Source organism: Oncorhynchus tshawytscha, linkage group LG07 (genome assembly GCF_018296145.1).
Source record: "Oncorhynchus tshawytscha isolate Ot180627B linkage group LG07, Otsh_v2.0, whole genome shotgun sequence".
In the NCBI taxonomy this organism is placed as follows: Eukaryota; Metazoa; Chordata; class Actinopteri; order Salmoniformes; family Salmonidae; genus Oncorhynchus; species Oncorhynchus tshawytscha.
In genome coordinates, this window is record NC_056435.1 from 2,487,082 (window position 1) to 2,503,156 (window position 16,075).

A 16,075-nucleotide genomic window follows, 5' to 3' on the forward strand; every position below is an offset into this window, starting at 1 on the left:
GATATATCTGACACAAGAAAGCCTTATTGCTGGATATATCTGACACAAGAAAGCCTTATTGCTGGATATATCTGACACAAGAAAGCCTTATTGCTGGATATATCTGACACAAGAAAGCCTTATTGCTGGATATATCTGACACAAGAAAGCCTTATTGCTGGATATATCTGATACAAGAAAGCCTTATTGCTGGATATATCTGATACAAGAAAGCCTTATTGCTGGATATATCTGATACAAGAAAGCCTTATTGCTGGATATATCTGATACAAGAAAGCCTTATTGCTGGATATATCTGATACAAGAAAGCCTTATTGCTGGATATATCTGATACAAGAAAGCCTTATTGCTGGATATATCTGATACAAGAAAGCCTTATTGATATATCTGGATATATCTGATACAAGAAAGCCTTATTGCTGGATATATCTGATACAAGAAAGCCTTATTGCTGGATATATCTGACACAAGAAAGCCTTATTGCTGGATATATCTGACACAAGAAAGCCTTATTGCTGGATATATCTGACACAAGAAAGCCTTATTGCAAGAAAGCCTTATTGCTGGATATATCTGATACAAGAAAGCCTTATTGCTGGATATATCTGATACAAGAAAGCCTTATTGCTGGATATATCTGATACAAGAAAAGCCTTATTGCTGGATATATCTGACACAAGAAAGCCTTATTGCTGGATATATCTGATACAAGAAAGCCTTATTGCTGGATATATCTGATACAAGAAAGCCTTATTGCTGGATATATCTGATACAAGAAAGCCTTATTGTTGGATATATCTGATACAAGAAAGCCTTATTGTTGGATATATCTGACACAAGAAAGCCTTATTGCTGGATATATCTGACACAAGAAAGCCTTATTGCTGGATATATCTGATACAAGAAAGCCTTATTGCATCCAATTTTGAGTTGGTTTATAATTTGTTGGATATATCTAATCAAAGCTTTATATGATGCTTTAAATCTGATACAAGAAGCTCTTCTTTGTTGGGGTTGTGCATTTGGATATTTCAATTTCAAAAAGCCTTATTGCTGGATATATTGCCACAACAAAGCCTTATTGCTGGATTTTTATAAAGCAAACTTGTTGCTGGATAAGGACAAGTGACCTTATTGCTGGATATAGTTTCACGAAAAAAGCCTTATTGCTGGATATATCTGAACAAGAAAGCCTTCCATTGCTGGTAATCTGGTACAAGATGGCCTTATTGTCTGGATATATCTGATACAAGAAAGCCTTATTGGTGGATATATCTGACACAAGAAAGCCTTATTGCTGGATATATCTGACACAAGAAAGCCTTATTGCTGGATATATCTGACACAAGAAAGCCTTATTGCATCCAATTTTGAGTTGGTTTATAATTTGTTGCTGCTTCATTTCTAATCAAAGCTTTAATATGATGCTTTAAAGGTGCTCTTCTTTGTTGGGGTTGTGCATTTCTATACTTTCAATTTCAAAAAGGTCTTCTAGGGGTCAAACTATTGCCACACATTTCCCACTCCTTGTTTTTATAAAGCACACTTGTTTAGAAAGGACAAGTGACTGTTATAAATGGACCTTAGTTTCACCGAAAACAAGCCAGTCTATTGCTATGGAAATTTTCTCTGAACGTTAGAATGCCTTGTCGTCCAGTGCTGGTAACTCAGGTGAGATGGTGGGTTCTCTTGTCTTCATGATCCTCTGCGTACCTCTGGTCCACAGTTCCCTGTCTAGAGAGACGTCAGTTAGTAGGAACAAGAGTTGGTAACAGACTAACAGTCTACTTATAGTGAGTTGACCAGAGTGTGGCAAGAAGTATTGCACAATAAAGGGAAATTAAGTGAAAACAGTCTACATTGTTATCACACTCCAACTTACCGTCCTACAATACGGAATCATATTTCCCTGCAAGAAAACACAATAGGAGAACTGAACTTGAGAAATGAAACCATTCAGAATTAATGTGATTCAAGAATGCTGTAATTACAATGGCACTAATTCCTGCTCTGTTATGACAGTTTAAGATGCCAGTCTTTCCCATCTATTTGAGACTGAGGTCTGTACATTTATCCTGATGCATTTAGAGAGACTTGAGGTTTACTATCCCTTTCTAATACACACCTCCTTTTGCCTCTCCTTCAGCTACGTTTAGGTCAGTCCCTGGTGCAGCGCTGCCATCTGTTTTAGACTCATCCTCGCCTACTGGTGCAGTGCTGCCTTCCGTTTTAGACTCATCCTCGTCCACTGGTGCAGCGCTGCCATCTGTTTTAGACTCATCCTCGTCCACTGGTGCAGCGCTGCCATCTGTTTTAGACTCATCCTCGTCCACTGGTGCAGCGCTGCCATCTGTTTTAGACTCATCCTCGTCCACTGGTGCAATGCTGCCATCTGTTTTAGACTTGGCAACTGAGGAAACAAACAGAGAGGGTAAACCATGTTCTACAGCCTCTCTACTGAACCACCAGTGTTTCCCAGACAGTGTTTTCTTAGACAGGACAAGCCCTCCCACCACAATGTTTTTCAAACCCAACTTGTTCTAACAATCCTCAACATATTTGATGGTAGAATTCCAGTGTAACGCCACTTTCACCTCCATCTGTAACCAGGTGTCCAGCCAACCTTTTTATGTAAGTACATGTCCGATAATTTTTTTTAAAGGCCAGCCTGTTGGAAACAACTAATGTCAGTAAACTTTCCAAATGTCAACAAAACACACAAGACAATGTGGGATCTTTGTGTCTGTCAAATTAATTATGTGAGAAATGACAGTGGAAATGTTTTTATGCACAAATATTGATTTAATAATGATCATATTAAAGTAAACTTGGAGTCACGCAATGACGTGTGGTCCTGCCACTACAACTCTGGAAAGTACACAGTTTATTAGGTTACAGACTAAATAAATGATGAACGTCACAGGGTGGTGAAAGTCCAAGGTGATGAGTTTAATGCTCCTTTCAAATAAATATTCGGTGTCTTATTCTGGTGACATGATGATAGATAGTTGGCTGCTGTTTGACAAATAAAAAAATAATCTGACTTTTGTCCATAATAATCTCATCATGTATGCTATGCCCACACTGCATCTGAGAGCTGTTGGCTAGAGGGCACATTTTTGGGTGAAAAACCATCAGTAGAGTTGAAAATGGGATGGAAACCCACTTAAGTTGTATTTTTTATTCAGTAGATGGGAAATTAACTGCAAATGTTATTTTTATGTGCACCACGTCATCACGCACAGCCTTTTATCCGCTACAAGTCAGTTTAATGGAAACACATCTCTGGTGGGAAAACATGCATATTGTTTTTATGCAGATTTTAGAATATTCTCATGAAAATCTGTCGCCAATTGGATGGAAACCTAGCTAGTGTCTTAACCTTCTTCAGGTTTTGTAACCGGCTTAACACTGTTGGCATTGTTGCCAGCCGTCCCTGAGGACAGAATAACAAAGTTTGTCTATAAATCATCTCCCCCAGTTAAGGGCTGTATGACTCCTATCCTGTCTGTAGTGGGCTGTGGAGCTTACAGGTAGTGGAGCGTACAGGTAGTGGAGCTTACAGGTAGTGGAGCTCTCAGAAGAAATACCTAGCCACACAGAGAATTAAGTTCCTATGATATTCTGAGATATTCAGATACACATCTAATACAGTCTAAAATTTGCTGATGATTTCAGGAAATCTAAGAGTCTGTATGAAAATGTATGGGAAAAACTTTGCAAGACCACAAGCAATGAGCTGTTGGAAGATTTATACTACATTTACACTCTAAGCTACTTCAATAATGAGGACACAACAGAGAACACTAATAAACAACTGCTGTACTGTATATGCACACCTAAGATCTACTGTAAATACAGGTAGAACAGGTATCATTTCAGAATGACTGTCAGCAAAATGGTGTAGATATTAGTAGTACTGGCCCCCACTCACCTACAAGTTGCCACTTACTAACCTTCTATTTTGACAAGAATAACTTCCCAATAAAGTATACCAGTAGGCATAGCATCATACACAGTGACTTCCTGCTGACAGTTATCAACAGAATTAAAATAAAATAGCCATCTAAGTTCTTGTGATATGCAGATGAGAATCTATGCTACTTCTTATGCTACTTCTGCTTTATGACGACAAAACCTGCAAAGGTCTTCAGATGTTCAAACAAAACATGGAAGTTCTGATAACTCAAAATGTTCTGATTGACAGATCAAATAAAGAATAAGACTCACACTGAGGTGCATTAAATAATTGGCTTTTGGAACATACAAACTAGCAAGGGGTAACAGTGACAATCTTTATCCACAGTGTTGCCTCTATGGGTGACATTTTGACAGTGCAAAAATGCATAGATGTGAAGAGAAACCAAAACCAAACAAATGATTTCAAATACTCATCAAGGCACTTAATTTAAAGCACATTTTCCTTGCAGATTCCAACTGCATCATACACATTTTATATATGTTAGTCCACACACTGCTCACTTTAAACTCACATTAGTAATCACCTTCTCATACTGTATGTAGATGTCACTAAAACATGTTCTTCAAATAAATGCCACCACAAATAATATGAGAAACACATTACTGACAACATCTCCACATATCTGCATGGTCAAAATATCCCCATAGAAGTACCATGTAAAAGGTGTGTTAGTGTTACTACCTGTGTTAGTGGGATGATTGGTATTATTCTGATTCCTGGAGTAATCTCTAGGAGACTTCTCCCCTACAGTGCTATAAACTGTATCCATGGCAACCCCAGATAGAATCCCTGAAGCTCCACGGTTGGTGACCTGATCATCCCCTACAGCGCAATAAACGATATTCGGGGGAACATCATTTTGATTGTTGCCTGTGTACCGTGTAAAGCTACACCATCCATCAAGATTGTTTACAGCAAACAGAGTAGAAGAGGTTCCTTGAATTTAGGAGGTATTTGCCCTTTTAAGTTTGCATAAGGTTATGATGATAAAACTTGGAAATATTCTGGGTGTCGGGATTACAGCTGCGCATTCTCTCTCTCACACACACACACACACACACACACACACACACACACACACACACACACACACACACGTGAGTAAAGGTTCCTAATTAAATGTAAACAGATTTCTGGTGATGGCCACTGTAACCTCTGCAGAATCACACACAGAAGGAAATCAACTACAGCCTCTCTCCTACTGCATAAAACACTGCTTAAAGCTACAATATGTAACTTTTTGGGAGACCCAAACAAATTCATAGAAATGTGAGTTCTAGAGCTTTTCATTCTCATTGAAAGCTAATCTAAGAAGCAGTAGCTCTCTTCTATGCTTCCTGTTCTTTTCTACTTTTTTTTTTACACCAGCTTCAAAACAGCTGAATATACAATATTTTTGGTTATGGAAAATATATTACATTTTTGGTTTGGAAAATATATTTCATTTTTGGTACAATGATTCTCTACACAATGACTGCTTGTTCTTCACATGACCTAATTTTAGTTTAACTACTAGAATTTTAGAAATCAGGAAATGGCGGAGCGATTTCTGCATAGTTCATCTTTAAAGACGTTTTTCTGCTTTAAACAGCCTTAAATTAACTGGATTACTTGCCTGGGTCTGGCTGGACTCCATCACTGCCTTTAGATGAGGAGAAGAAAGAAAAGTTAAGCTTAACATTCTCATACACAGACCACATTAGCATTGGTTGTGTTCACTTCTGGATGACATTGAAAAGGATGCTAAGTGACAAAATTCCGGGTGAATGCCACTGTGTCTTCTTACAATCAAACTTTGACTCATCGTTAGGACTGTTGGATCTACTAGGTTTATCTGCAAAAGCGAACAGAAGGACAAACTTTCTAATCAGATAATTTCTAGTAACCCTCTAGGTCATGTGTCGAACTCATTCCACGGAGGGCCGAATGTCTGACGATTTTCAGACTGCATTCCAGACATGTAAAAGACACACCATCCTCCACTTACACTTGCCTTACGCCCTTGGGGGAATCCCTGCAGCCATCTTTGCCATCGGTCCAAACAATTAGCCAAGCAAGGAAGTTGGCAACATAACCCCTCAAACCTCGTTTGTGATAGTGTGCGAGTGTATAATTCTGTTCACTCCTGGGCCTGAAACGCCTCATAATACAATTCGTGATGATTGTACATCTGCTAAGAGAAGTCAGCCTAAACTTAAAACCAACATCAATATGGAGAAGTCAACATATGTAAGTAAAAAATAATGTAAATAAGTTAATAATTCACCTGACGGCACAAACATTTCATAAAAGTAATGATGTTTTTGTTTGGTTAGCTTTCAACTTTCCCTGACATCACACATAATACGTTTTGATTTACCCAATATCGTTGGATGGCAAGTATTCGATGTCTGCGGATGCGTTGTCTTCTAGCCAAGATAGGAAATGCTATCATAAATGACTGTAGAGCATATAAAGCACCCACACAACAGCTACCGGTGGTTCCATCATGACTGAAAACATAACCGTGGGACAAATGAGAGACAAATGTCCTGGCAAGGGCGGTCCATTTAACATTCATTCATTCATTCATACATTCCTCCCTTGCCCTTCAAGTGTCAACTCGTCATACGTCATCAGAAGTGTCCACTTAATTTGAGGGCTGGGGGTGTGCCTTTTACGTATTCGGAATGCAGCCCCACTCCTCCCTTGTAGAGGTCGACCGATTTTTTTCAACGCCGATACCGATTTTTATTTATTTATTTGTAATAATGACAATTACAACAATACTGAATGAACACTTACTTTAACTTAATATAATACATCAATAAAATCAATTTAGCCACAAATAAATAATGAAACATGTTCAATTTGGTTTAAATAATGCAAAAACAAAGTGTTGGAGAAGAAAGTAAAAGTGCAATATGTGCCATGTAAGAAAGCTAACATTTAAGTTCCTTGCTCAGAACATGAGAACATATGCAAACTGGTGGTTCCTTTTAACATGAGTCTTCAATATTGCCAGGTAAGAAGCTTTAGGTTGTAGTTATTATAGGAATTAGAGGACTATTTCCCTCTATACCATTTGTATTTCATTAACCTTTGACTATTGGATGTTCTTATAGGCACTTTAGTATTGCCAGTGTAACAGTATAGTCCCTCTCCTCGCTCCTCCCTGAGATCGAACCAGGAACACAACGACAACAGCCACCCTCGAAGCAGCGTTAGCCATGCAGAGCAAGGGGAACAACCACTCCAAGTCTCAGAGAGAGTGACGTTTGAAACGCTATTAGTGCGCACCCCGCTAACTAGCTAGCCATTTCACATCGGTTACACCAACCTCATCTCGGGAGTTGATAGGCTTGACGTCATAAACAGCGCAATGCTTGACGCACAACGAAGAGCTGCTGGCAAAACGCACAAAAGTGCCGTTTGAATGAATGCTTACGAGCCTGCTTCTGCCTACCACCGCTCAGTCAGATACTTGTATGCTTGTACGCTTGTATGCTCAGTCAGATTATATGCAACGCAGGACATGCTAGATAAACTAGTAATATCATCAACCATGTGTAGTTAACTAGTGATTATGATTGATTGATTGATTGATTGATTGTTTTTTATAAGATAAGTTTAATGCTAGCTAGCAACTTACCTTGGCTTACTGCATTCGCGTAACAGGCAGTCTCCTTGTGGAGTGCAACGAGTGGCAGGTGGTTATAGCGTTGGACTAGTTAACTGTATGTTTGCAAGATTGGCTCCCCCGAGCTGACAAGGTGAAAATCTGTCGTTCTGCCCCTGAACTAGGCAGTTAACCCACTGTTCCTAGGCCGTCATTGAAAATAAGAATGTGTTCTTAACTGACTTGCCTAGTTAAATAAAGATTAAGTAAGGGTGTAACAAAAAAACTAACAAAATTGTCCAAATCGGTGTCCTGCGATTGTTATGAAAACCTGAAATCGGCTCTAATTAATCGGCCATTCCAATTAATCGGTCGTTCTCTACTCCCTGGTACTTGATTGATGAATTAAGGTCACTAATTAGTAAAGAACTCCCCTTACCTGGTTGTCTAGGTCTTCATTGAAAGAAAGAAAAAAAACTTGCAGACACGAAGTCCTCCATGGAATGAGTTTGACACCCCTGTTCTAGATGAACCCTTTATATTTGTAATGCACAGTATAATGTATTTAGCTATTAAGAATCAGTCAGTTATATGAATCATCCGGAACAGATATGGATTGGGTGTACTGTAACTGCCAAAGCACTGATTCCAGATCTGTTACAGGTTAAACCATCCGCTTAAGTCTCATACACACCTCCATTCCCCTGCAATTTGTCTGTGTCATCATCCCCTGTTTTGATGGGCAGTAGCCTAACCGTCTCTGCAGAATCACAGAAGTAAAACATTAACTACATCCTCTCTCCTACGACCTCAAATGCTCTTTAAGAAGTTACTTTTGCTTTATACAATCTTAAATTAACTGGATTACTTGCCTTGTTCTGGCTGGACTCCATCACTGAGTTTAACTGAGAAGACAGAAAAGTTGAGCTTCGCATTCTCATACACAAACCATATTAGTATTTGTTGTGTTCACTTCTGGATGACAATGAAAAGGATGCTGAGTGACAGAATTCAAGGTGACTGCCACTGTGTCTTACCATCAAGTGTCATTGATTTACACAGCGACTTCCTACTTAAAGTAATTAACAGAATTCAAATAAAATAGATTGATTGCTATGTTCTTGTGATATTCTGAGATAGGCAGATGAGCATCTAACTTCTAATGCTACTTGTGCTTCATGATGTCTTAAATTAGCTGGAGGACTTGCCTGTGGTTTGGTTGTTTCCATCACTGGATCTAACTGAAGAGAGAATAGATCAGTTTAGCATTCTCAAACATCTTTGTTGCGACAATATTGAATGATGATGATGCAACTATTGGATTTGTAACATACAGTAGATCAGGGGTAGGTAACCCTGTTCCTGGGGTGCAGCAGGATTTCATTCCAACTAGGCGCCACACCAGACCAACTGAGCTAATTGATCAGTTCAGTGATTGCCTAAATTCAACACACTTGGTCTTCCAGGTTGGTTAAATCAAAAACATGAAGTTCCTACGGCCCTCCAGGACCAGGGTTGTCTACCCCTGCAGTAGATGAATGGTTTAACCATGAGCTCTTAAAGACACAAAACCTGCAATGGACTTGAGACGTTCTGAAACAAGCCACATCTCTAAACCAGCAACAATCATATCAAACAAAACAACATGGAAACAGTTCTCAGAACTGAAAACGTCCCGAATGAAGATTGTGAAGTAATTGGCTTTTCAACAGTACAACATAGCAAGGGGCAACAGTGACAATCTTTATCCACAGTGTTACCTCTATGGGTGACATTTTGACAGTGCAAAAATGCACAGATGTAAAGATAAACCAAAACCCAGAAGGTTATTTCAAATATTCATCACAAGGACATAATTTAAAGCACATTTTCCTTGCAGATTCCAACTGCATCATACACATTTTATATATGTTAGTCCACACACTGCTCACTTTAAACTCACATTAGTAATCACCTTCTCATACTGTATGTAGATGTCACTAAAACATGTTCTTCAAATAAATGCCACCACAAATAATATGAGAAACACATTACTGACAACATCTCCACATATCTGCATTGTCAAAATGTCCCCACAGAAGTACCATGTAAAAGGTGTGTTAGTGTTACTACCTGTGTTAGTGGGATGATTGTTATTATTCTGATTCCTGGAGTAATCTCTAGAAGACTTATCCCCTACAGTGCTATAAACTGTATCCATGGCAACTCCAGATAGAATCCCTGAAGCTCCACGGTTGGTGACCTGATCATCCCCTGTAAAGTTTCACCATCCACCGACATACAGCAAATAGAGTAGAAAAGGTTCCTTGAATTTAGGAGGTATTTGCCCTTTAAAGTTTGCATAAGGTTATGATGAGAAAACTTGGAAAAATTCTGGGTTGTGGGATTACATCTGTGAATTCACACACTCTCTATCACAGTGCAGGGAAGGTTGTGAATATATACATGAATAATGTTGTGTCTGTATTACTTTGGGGACCCCATTAGCAGGTTGAATATGGACCAGTCTAGTTAAGATAACACTTACCAAACCTTGCACCACAAAACCTTCTCAAAAAGTCAATCCAGGTGTTTTTGGGATAACCTGAGAGGAAAAAAGACAAAAATGTAAGACATTATTAACATTTTCATTCAAATGGTTCTTTGTTTTCACTGGAATCCAAATGTTCTACCATTTTTGTGAAGCAGTGAGTATGAAGAATTGAGACAGGAAGAGACAGAGAATTATCCTACTTGTCTTTTTCTTCCACACCAGAAATCCTGAGGAGAAAAAAAAAATAAATGTTTTATTTCCCATGTTGATCCATGGTTCTGTAGCTTGTGTTCGCTATATCAGAGTGAGAAATACCTCTTATAGTACAAGTCTGCATTAACCATTCTGTCAGCTGTTGAGTATGACTTCACCCACATTTACATGCTTAAGCTGCAATAAAAATAGATATTTTCTGAGAGCACCAATAAACAACATGCATACAGTACCTGAACAAGGCCGACTTCAAATCAATGTGAAAGTAACTGGTGCATTAAACAGCTGACGACGAATGCAAACTATGCTAGATAAATCCTACACGTGCGTTGAAATAAAAGGCATACAACTAAGTCCTACAATCAACAAGGATGCATGAAGACAAACAAACTCAATGACAAAAATGACAAAATAAACACATGCTTTTTTGAAGGGAGCTAACATGCTGAACACCCCACTGCTGTTGCAAAATAAATGTACACATACTATGCACTCAGAAAGTATTCAGACCCTTTCCCTTTTTCCATATTTTCTTACATTACACCTTTATTCTAAAATTGATCAAATAAAAAAATGGCCTCATCAATCTACACACAATACCCCATAATAAAACAGCAAAAATGGGTTTTTAGAAATGTTTGCAAATATATAATAAAATAAAAAACAGAAATACCTTATTTACATAAGTATTCAGACTCTTTTCTATGAGACTCGAAATTGAGCCCATGTGCATCCTGTTTCCATTGATCATCCTTGAGATGTTTCTACAACTTGATTGGTGTCCACCTGTGGTAAATTCAATTGATTGGACATGATTTGGAAAGGCACACACCTGTCTATATAAGTTCCCACAGTTGACAGTGCATGTCAGAGCAAAGACCAAGCCATGAGGTTGAAGGAATTGCCCAGAGCTCAGAGACAGGATTGTGTCGAGGCACAGATCTGCAGAGGGTACCAAAACATTTCTGCAGCATTGACGGTCCCCAAGAACACAGTGGCCTCCATCATTCTTAAATGGAAGAAGTTTAGAACCACCAAGACTCTTCCTAGGTCTGGCTGCCCGGCCAATCTGAGCAATCGGGGGAGAAGGGCCTTTTTCAGGGAGGTGACCAAGAACCCAATGGTCACTCACAGAGTACCTCTGTGGAGAAGGGAGAACCTTCCAGAAGGACAACCATCTCATCAGCTCTCCATCAATCAGGCCTTAATGGTAGAGTGGACAGACAGAAGCCACTCCTCAGTAAAAGGCACATGACAGCCCGCTTGGAGTTTGACAAAAGGCACCTAAAGACTCTCAGACCATGAGAAAAAAGATTCTCTGGTCTGTTGAAACCAAGATTGAACTATTTGGCCTGAATGCCAAGCGTTGCATCTGGAGGAAACCTGGCACCATCCCTAAGGTGAAGCATGGTGATGACAGCATCATGCTGTGGGTATGTTTTTCAGCAGAAGGGAGACTAGTCAGGATCGGGGGAAAGATGAACGGCGCAAAGTACAGTGTGACCCTTGATGAAAACCTTTTCCAGTGCGTTCAGGACCTCAGACTAGGGCGAAGGTTCACCTCTGGAGAGACCTGAAAATAGCTGTGCAGCGACACTCCCCATCCAAGCTGCCAGAGCTTTAGGATCTTCAGAGAAAAATGGGAGAAACTCCCCAAATACAGGTGTGTCAAGCTTGTAGCGTCATATCCAAGAAGACTCAAGACTGTAAACACTGCCAAAGATGCTTCAACAAAGTACTGTAATGGGTCTGAATACTTATGTAAATGTAATATTTCTGTTTTCAATTTTTTATAAATGATCAAAATACTAAAAACCTGTTTTTGCTTTGTCATTATGGGGTATTGTATGTGGATTGATGAGGCAAAAAATCGATTTAATACATTTTAGAATAAGGCTGTAACGCAACAAAATGTGGAAAAAGTCAAGGGGTCTTAATACTTCCTGAATGCACTGTACATGTCATTCAATGATTTCATCCAAAATGATTGCGCGTGTCAATGAGTGTCTGCGTAGCCGGGCGCTAAAATAGATTTTTAGGAGCATATACCCATGTGGGTGATTGAACTGAGGTCCACACTCCAGTCCAGTTGGTGGTGGTAATGCACCTTATAGTTGATTGCCAACAGCCATATAAAGTCCAAAGAAGAAGACGACGACTGAAGGAGAGATTACTGGAAACAAAAGGTATACAAATAATTACTAGAAACTAACTAACTAGGTTTCCCCTTTTATCTGTTTATTAATTGGCAGAGTAGAAAACACGTGATTTTGTATGACTCAAAATGGGTAAAAATTCTACAAAGATCCAGAAAAAAGGACATTGTGCATTTCAGGAAACGGTACAACCCAATGTTTATATCCCAGGACAAATTAGCTAGCAACAGCAAGCTAAATGGCCATGAATGTTTCAAACTGTTCCCAAATAAATATAGTTGGTTCAGAGTTCGTTCTGATATTTCAACCTGCGTGTTCTGATTGCGTCTAGTGTGGATGGACAAAATCAACATGCTCGCGATGGCGCACTTGTGTGCCCAGTCTAGTCAGCATGTAAGGCTGCGTCTGTGATTCAGCACCGCTGAATGGACAGCTCCTCGTTACAGGTAGGCATAGTGGAGTTCTGTGGCGTGGTGCTGATTGGACAGCAACTCTGTCTAGTAGACAGCTATAAAATTCTTCAGTCTGTGGGCAGTTAGACATTTTCTGGGCACGGTTAGGTAGCCTACAATGCATATATGAAAATCATAACTGACACGCAGAACTTTAGAAATGGTAGGAATAATTGTAAATTGCACTGCAGATGAAAAAGGTTGCCGACCCCCTAGGCTACAGCCACTTGAACGGCGCATACAGTGTTGGCCTGTAATGACTTCCCACCAACGGTCTTTGTGGAAAGTGGGAAGAGAGCAAGACAATATTGGTGCGAAGTCATTGTTGTCTTCAACGACACAGGAGAAGAGAACACGAACGGTCTAAAAACAATAAGTAGCCTAGCTTTATAAAAAAATCAGGACATGTATTTTGGGGAAGTTGTTCAGTTGTGTTTATTTTTATAAAAATACATCAAACCAAAATGGCACTAACCTCCTGGGCCGAATGAATGAAGATACCAATTAAGCTACAGCTATCACAACCTATATTTTAATAGCAATTAAATAGCTTTTGGTTTCCAATGGTCACCAAAAAGGAGGACTCCAACAAGGATTACAAGGGCGAGTTCAAATCCTGACATAAGATTCAAAGCAATCGGCGACCGGCCTAAACTGCTGACCGGCAAAACAAACTGGTACTCTGTTCTCCACTTTATAAAAGTGAACGAAAAGGTACCATGCTGGCAGCTGCTCTCTGAGCCATGCCATCCAATACTCTAAACAGATGTTGCATTTTAAATCGGGATTGGAATGATTTTAGTCTACTTTCTTAAATGATTGTTCTTGAGCTACCCTGCTAATCCAAATGGAATGCCCCTGGGGGTTGGAGAGTAACTAAATACATGTAACCTCCCCAACCCTGGAAACCCCCTACTTCTTATGGTAAAGCCACCCACACACACACCCACACACAGCTAAAATGAACCAGCCTTTTATGGACCTGTAGATAGGCCTCATGCACAGTCACATTAAAGTTAAAGGGTGTGGTCGATATTGTATGGAGAACGTAGCATACTTGTGCGACTAGGGGAGAATGTCAGTGGCATACTCTTTGCATCCTCTCTCCTCTCTACTACTTCTCAAAACCCATTGGATGAGAAAGCCAGAGATCCCTCCCCTGTGAATTTCTCCTCCAATGGGTTTAAAGAAGGAAGCGAGGACACGAGGAGTAAACAATTCAGATTCTACCCATGGCTTATTATTAGCAGTTTCCTAACATTATGTTTTATTGATGTGTGTTGTTATTTATGTACTTCAAGCATGCCGCGATGGGGGTAAGTATTTGCATAAAGTTCCCTGACTTTGGTCCAGCCCTGTTCCCGACAGTTCTCGCATCGCCAAACTGTCCCCTGCCACTTCGCTTCTCTTCCATTGGAAATTAATGGCTTTCCGTGGTTTCATGGCCCACATCTTCAGAGGCACTGGGAGCCTTTTCTTTGAAGTCCTTTTCTAGTTTGCTTGTAACTAACAGTTGTATAGTATGTTGACTGTGGCTATGTCTTCAGCCAACGTAGCAGACATGAGCTTTCTGTAAAAGTTGAGCCATTCGATTAAAAAAAATAGGATGGATGTAGCCTATGTCAAAGGTTAAAATATCCTAGCCAGCGATTTCACATCTAATATCCATAGTAAACTAAACATATTTTTAGGTTGACACAAAGTATTTACCATCCTTTTTGCTGATTAATTCAGACTGGACTAATCCATATTGTGCCGGTCCAAATTGGTGCCTCCCTGTGACACATTATGAAGACTGTGCCCTACGGCAGGTGGTGCATCTAACCCCTTGTCTTGACTGTAGCAGTAGCCTGAACACTACTGTAAAAACAGGTAGAACAGGTACCCCCTTCAGGGGGTATAGCTCACTGTTGTTGCTGCTGTTATGTCAATCTGTGCTTCACAACTATGTACATGTGCAGTGCTATGTTACTGTAGATGTGCTGTTCTTACCTGTTATGACGCAAGCACTAATAAGCACTAATATGACAACACCAACAACAATAGTACTGGTACTGGAAGGCTCTGAAATGAAAACATGTTTTATTGATACTTTGACAGGAGTTGATCAGGTATTCAACATAGTGCAGCACTCAAAATGTCCTACAACACTAGCAGTGTTACTGACATATCAATACATAAGACTGTAACACACTTATGAGTGTCCACTCACCTGGACCAAACACCTCTCCTACTGGCTCACTGACTTTCCCTTTCCCACTAACAGCATTATTCAGCTTGCAGATGTACTTGTAACCGTTGTTTGATTGGCCAGTGTCGCTCTTAAAGACATTAAACTGTTCTACTCCGACTTCCCACGCCCCCTCTGCCACTTTCCATCTGTAGGTGACGGGTTCAGCATCAGTGGTGTCACCTTCACAGGTCAGAGTGCAGGAGGTTTGGTTGGCGTTACAGGAAGAAGTGATTTTGGGTTTGGGAACTGCCTCTGTAAATAGAGGAAAGAAACAGGAATCATTTGGGAAAATACTTGAGGCACTACAATAACCTGTTGTTTCTACTTGACCACGCACACACACACACACACACACACACACATACATACACACATGTACGTACACACACATGTATGCGCACACACATAGAAACACTTACTGATAACAGACAGTTTATATGTACTGTCAGGCAGTTTGCTGTTGAACTCCACAGAATAAACTCCACTGTCTGTTCTCATCAATCCACTGATTTTCAGCTCTCCAGTAGTTTGGTCCAGGGTTGTACGCTCTTTAAATTCAGCATAGATGTCCAGACCACCAAAATCATTGTCCCATTCTGCCACCTTGTTCTTCCCATGCTTCCATAGGATGCTTGTGATGGGGTCAGGCACTGTGGACTTGTCCGGCGTCAACACGAGCTCACCTCCCACTTCATGATAAAGATCTGGAAAAGCAGACATTTCATACATGTATCAGAGTATCAATGTATCCAGGGGAACACATTATGGTTAGGGTATAAATATGTAGTCCTAACCCTATTGGCATTAAACTGTCATTATTATCAACCTTTACTGTTTATGTCTAGAATTCTTCTTGCTGGGTATATCTGGTCTATGTAGTGTCATGACTTTGGCCTGGGGGGGTAGGT

At 39.9% G+C, this 16,075-nt stretch overlaps 1 protein-coding gene across 3 annotated transcripts in view; it reads right to left on the reverse strand.

Moving 5' to 3' along the window:
• Positions 1-1,238: 1,238 nt before the first annotated feature.
• Positions 1,239-16,075, reverse strand: part of LOC112253674 — a 32,443-nt gene continuing 17,606 nt past the window's right edge. The window contains exons 2-14 of one of the 3 annotated variants that reach the window (XM_042323831.1): positions 15,587-15,871; positions 15,147-15,419; positions 14,927-14,998; positions 10,314-10,340; positions 10,108-10,164; positions 9,693-9,833; positions 8,789-8,821; positions 8,453-8,485; positions 8,275-8,340; positions 5,598-5,624; positions 2,126-2,410; positions 1,883-1,909; positions 1,239-1,730 (exon numbers count right to left, since the gene is read on the reverse strand). In XM_042323831.1, the coding sequence (XP_042179765.1) occupies positions 1,887-1,909; positions 2,126-2,410; positions 5,598-5,624; positions 8,275-8,340; positions 8,453-8,485; positions 8,789-8,821; positions 9,693-9,833; positions 10,108-10,164; positions 10,314-10,340; positions 14,927-14,998; positions 15,147-15,419; positions 15,587-15,871 (1,322 nt within the window). In that variant the 3' untranslated portion in view covers positions 1,239-1,730; positions 1,883-1,886. Of the gene's footprint in view, positions 1,735-1,882; positions 1,910-2,125; positions 2,411-5,597; positions 5,625-8,274; positions 8,341-8,452; positions 8,486-8,788; positions 8,822-9,692; positions 9,834-10,107; positions 10,165-10,313; positions 10,341-14,926; positions 14,999-15,146; positions 15,420-15,586; positions 15,872-16,075 lie in introns of all 3 variants that reach the window. The other 2 variants (XM_042323830.1, XM_042323832.1) reach the window with 2 other exon arrangements.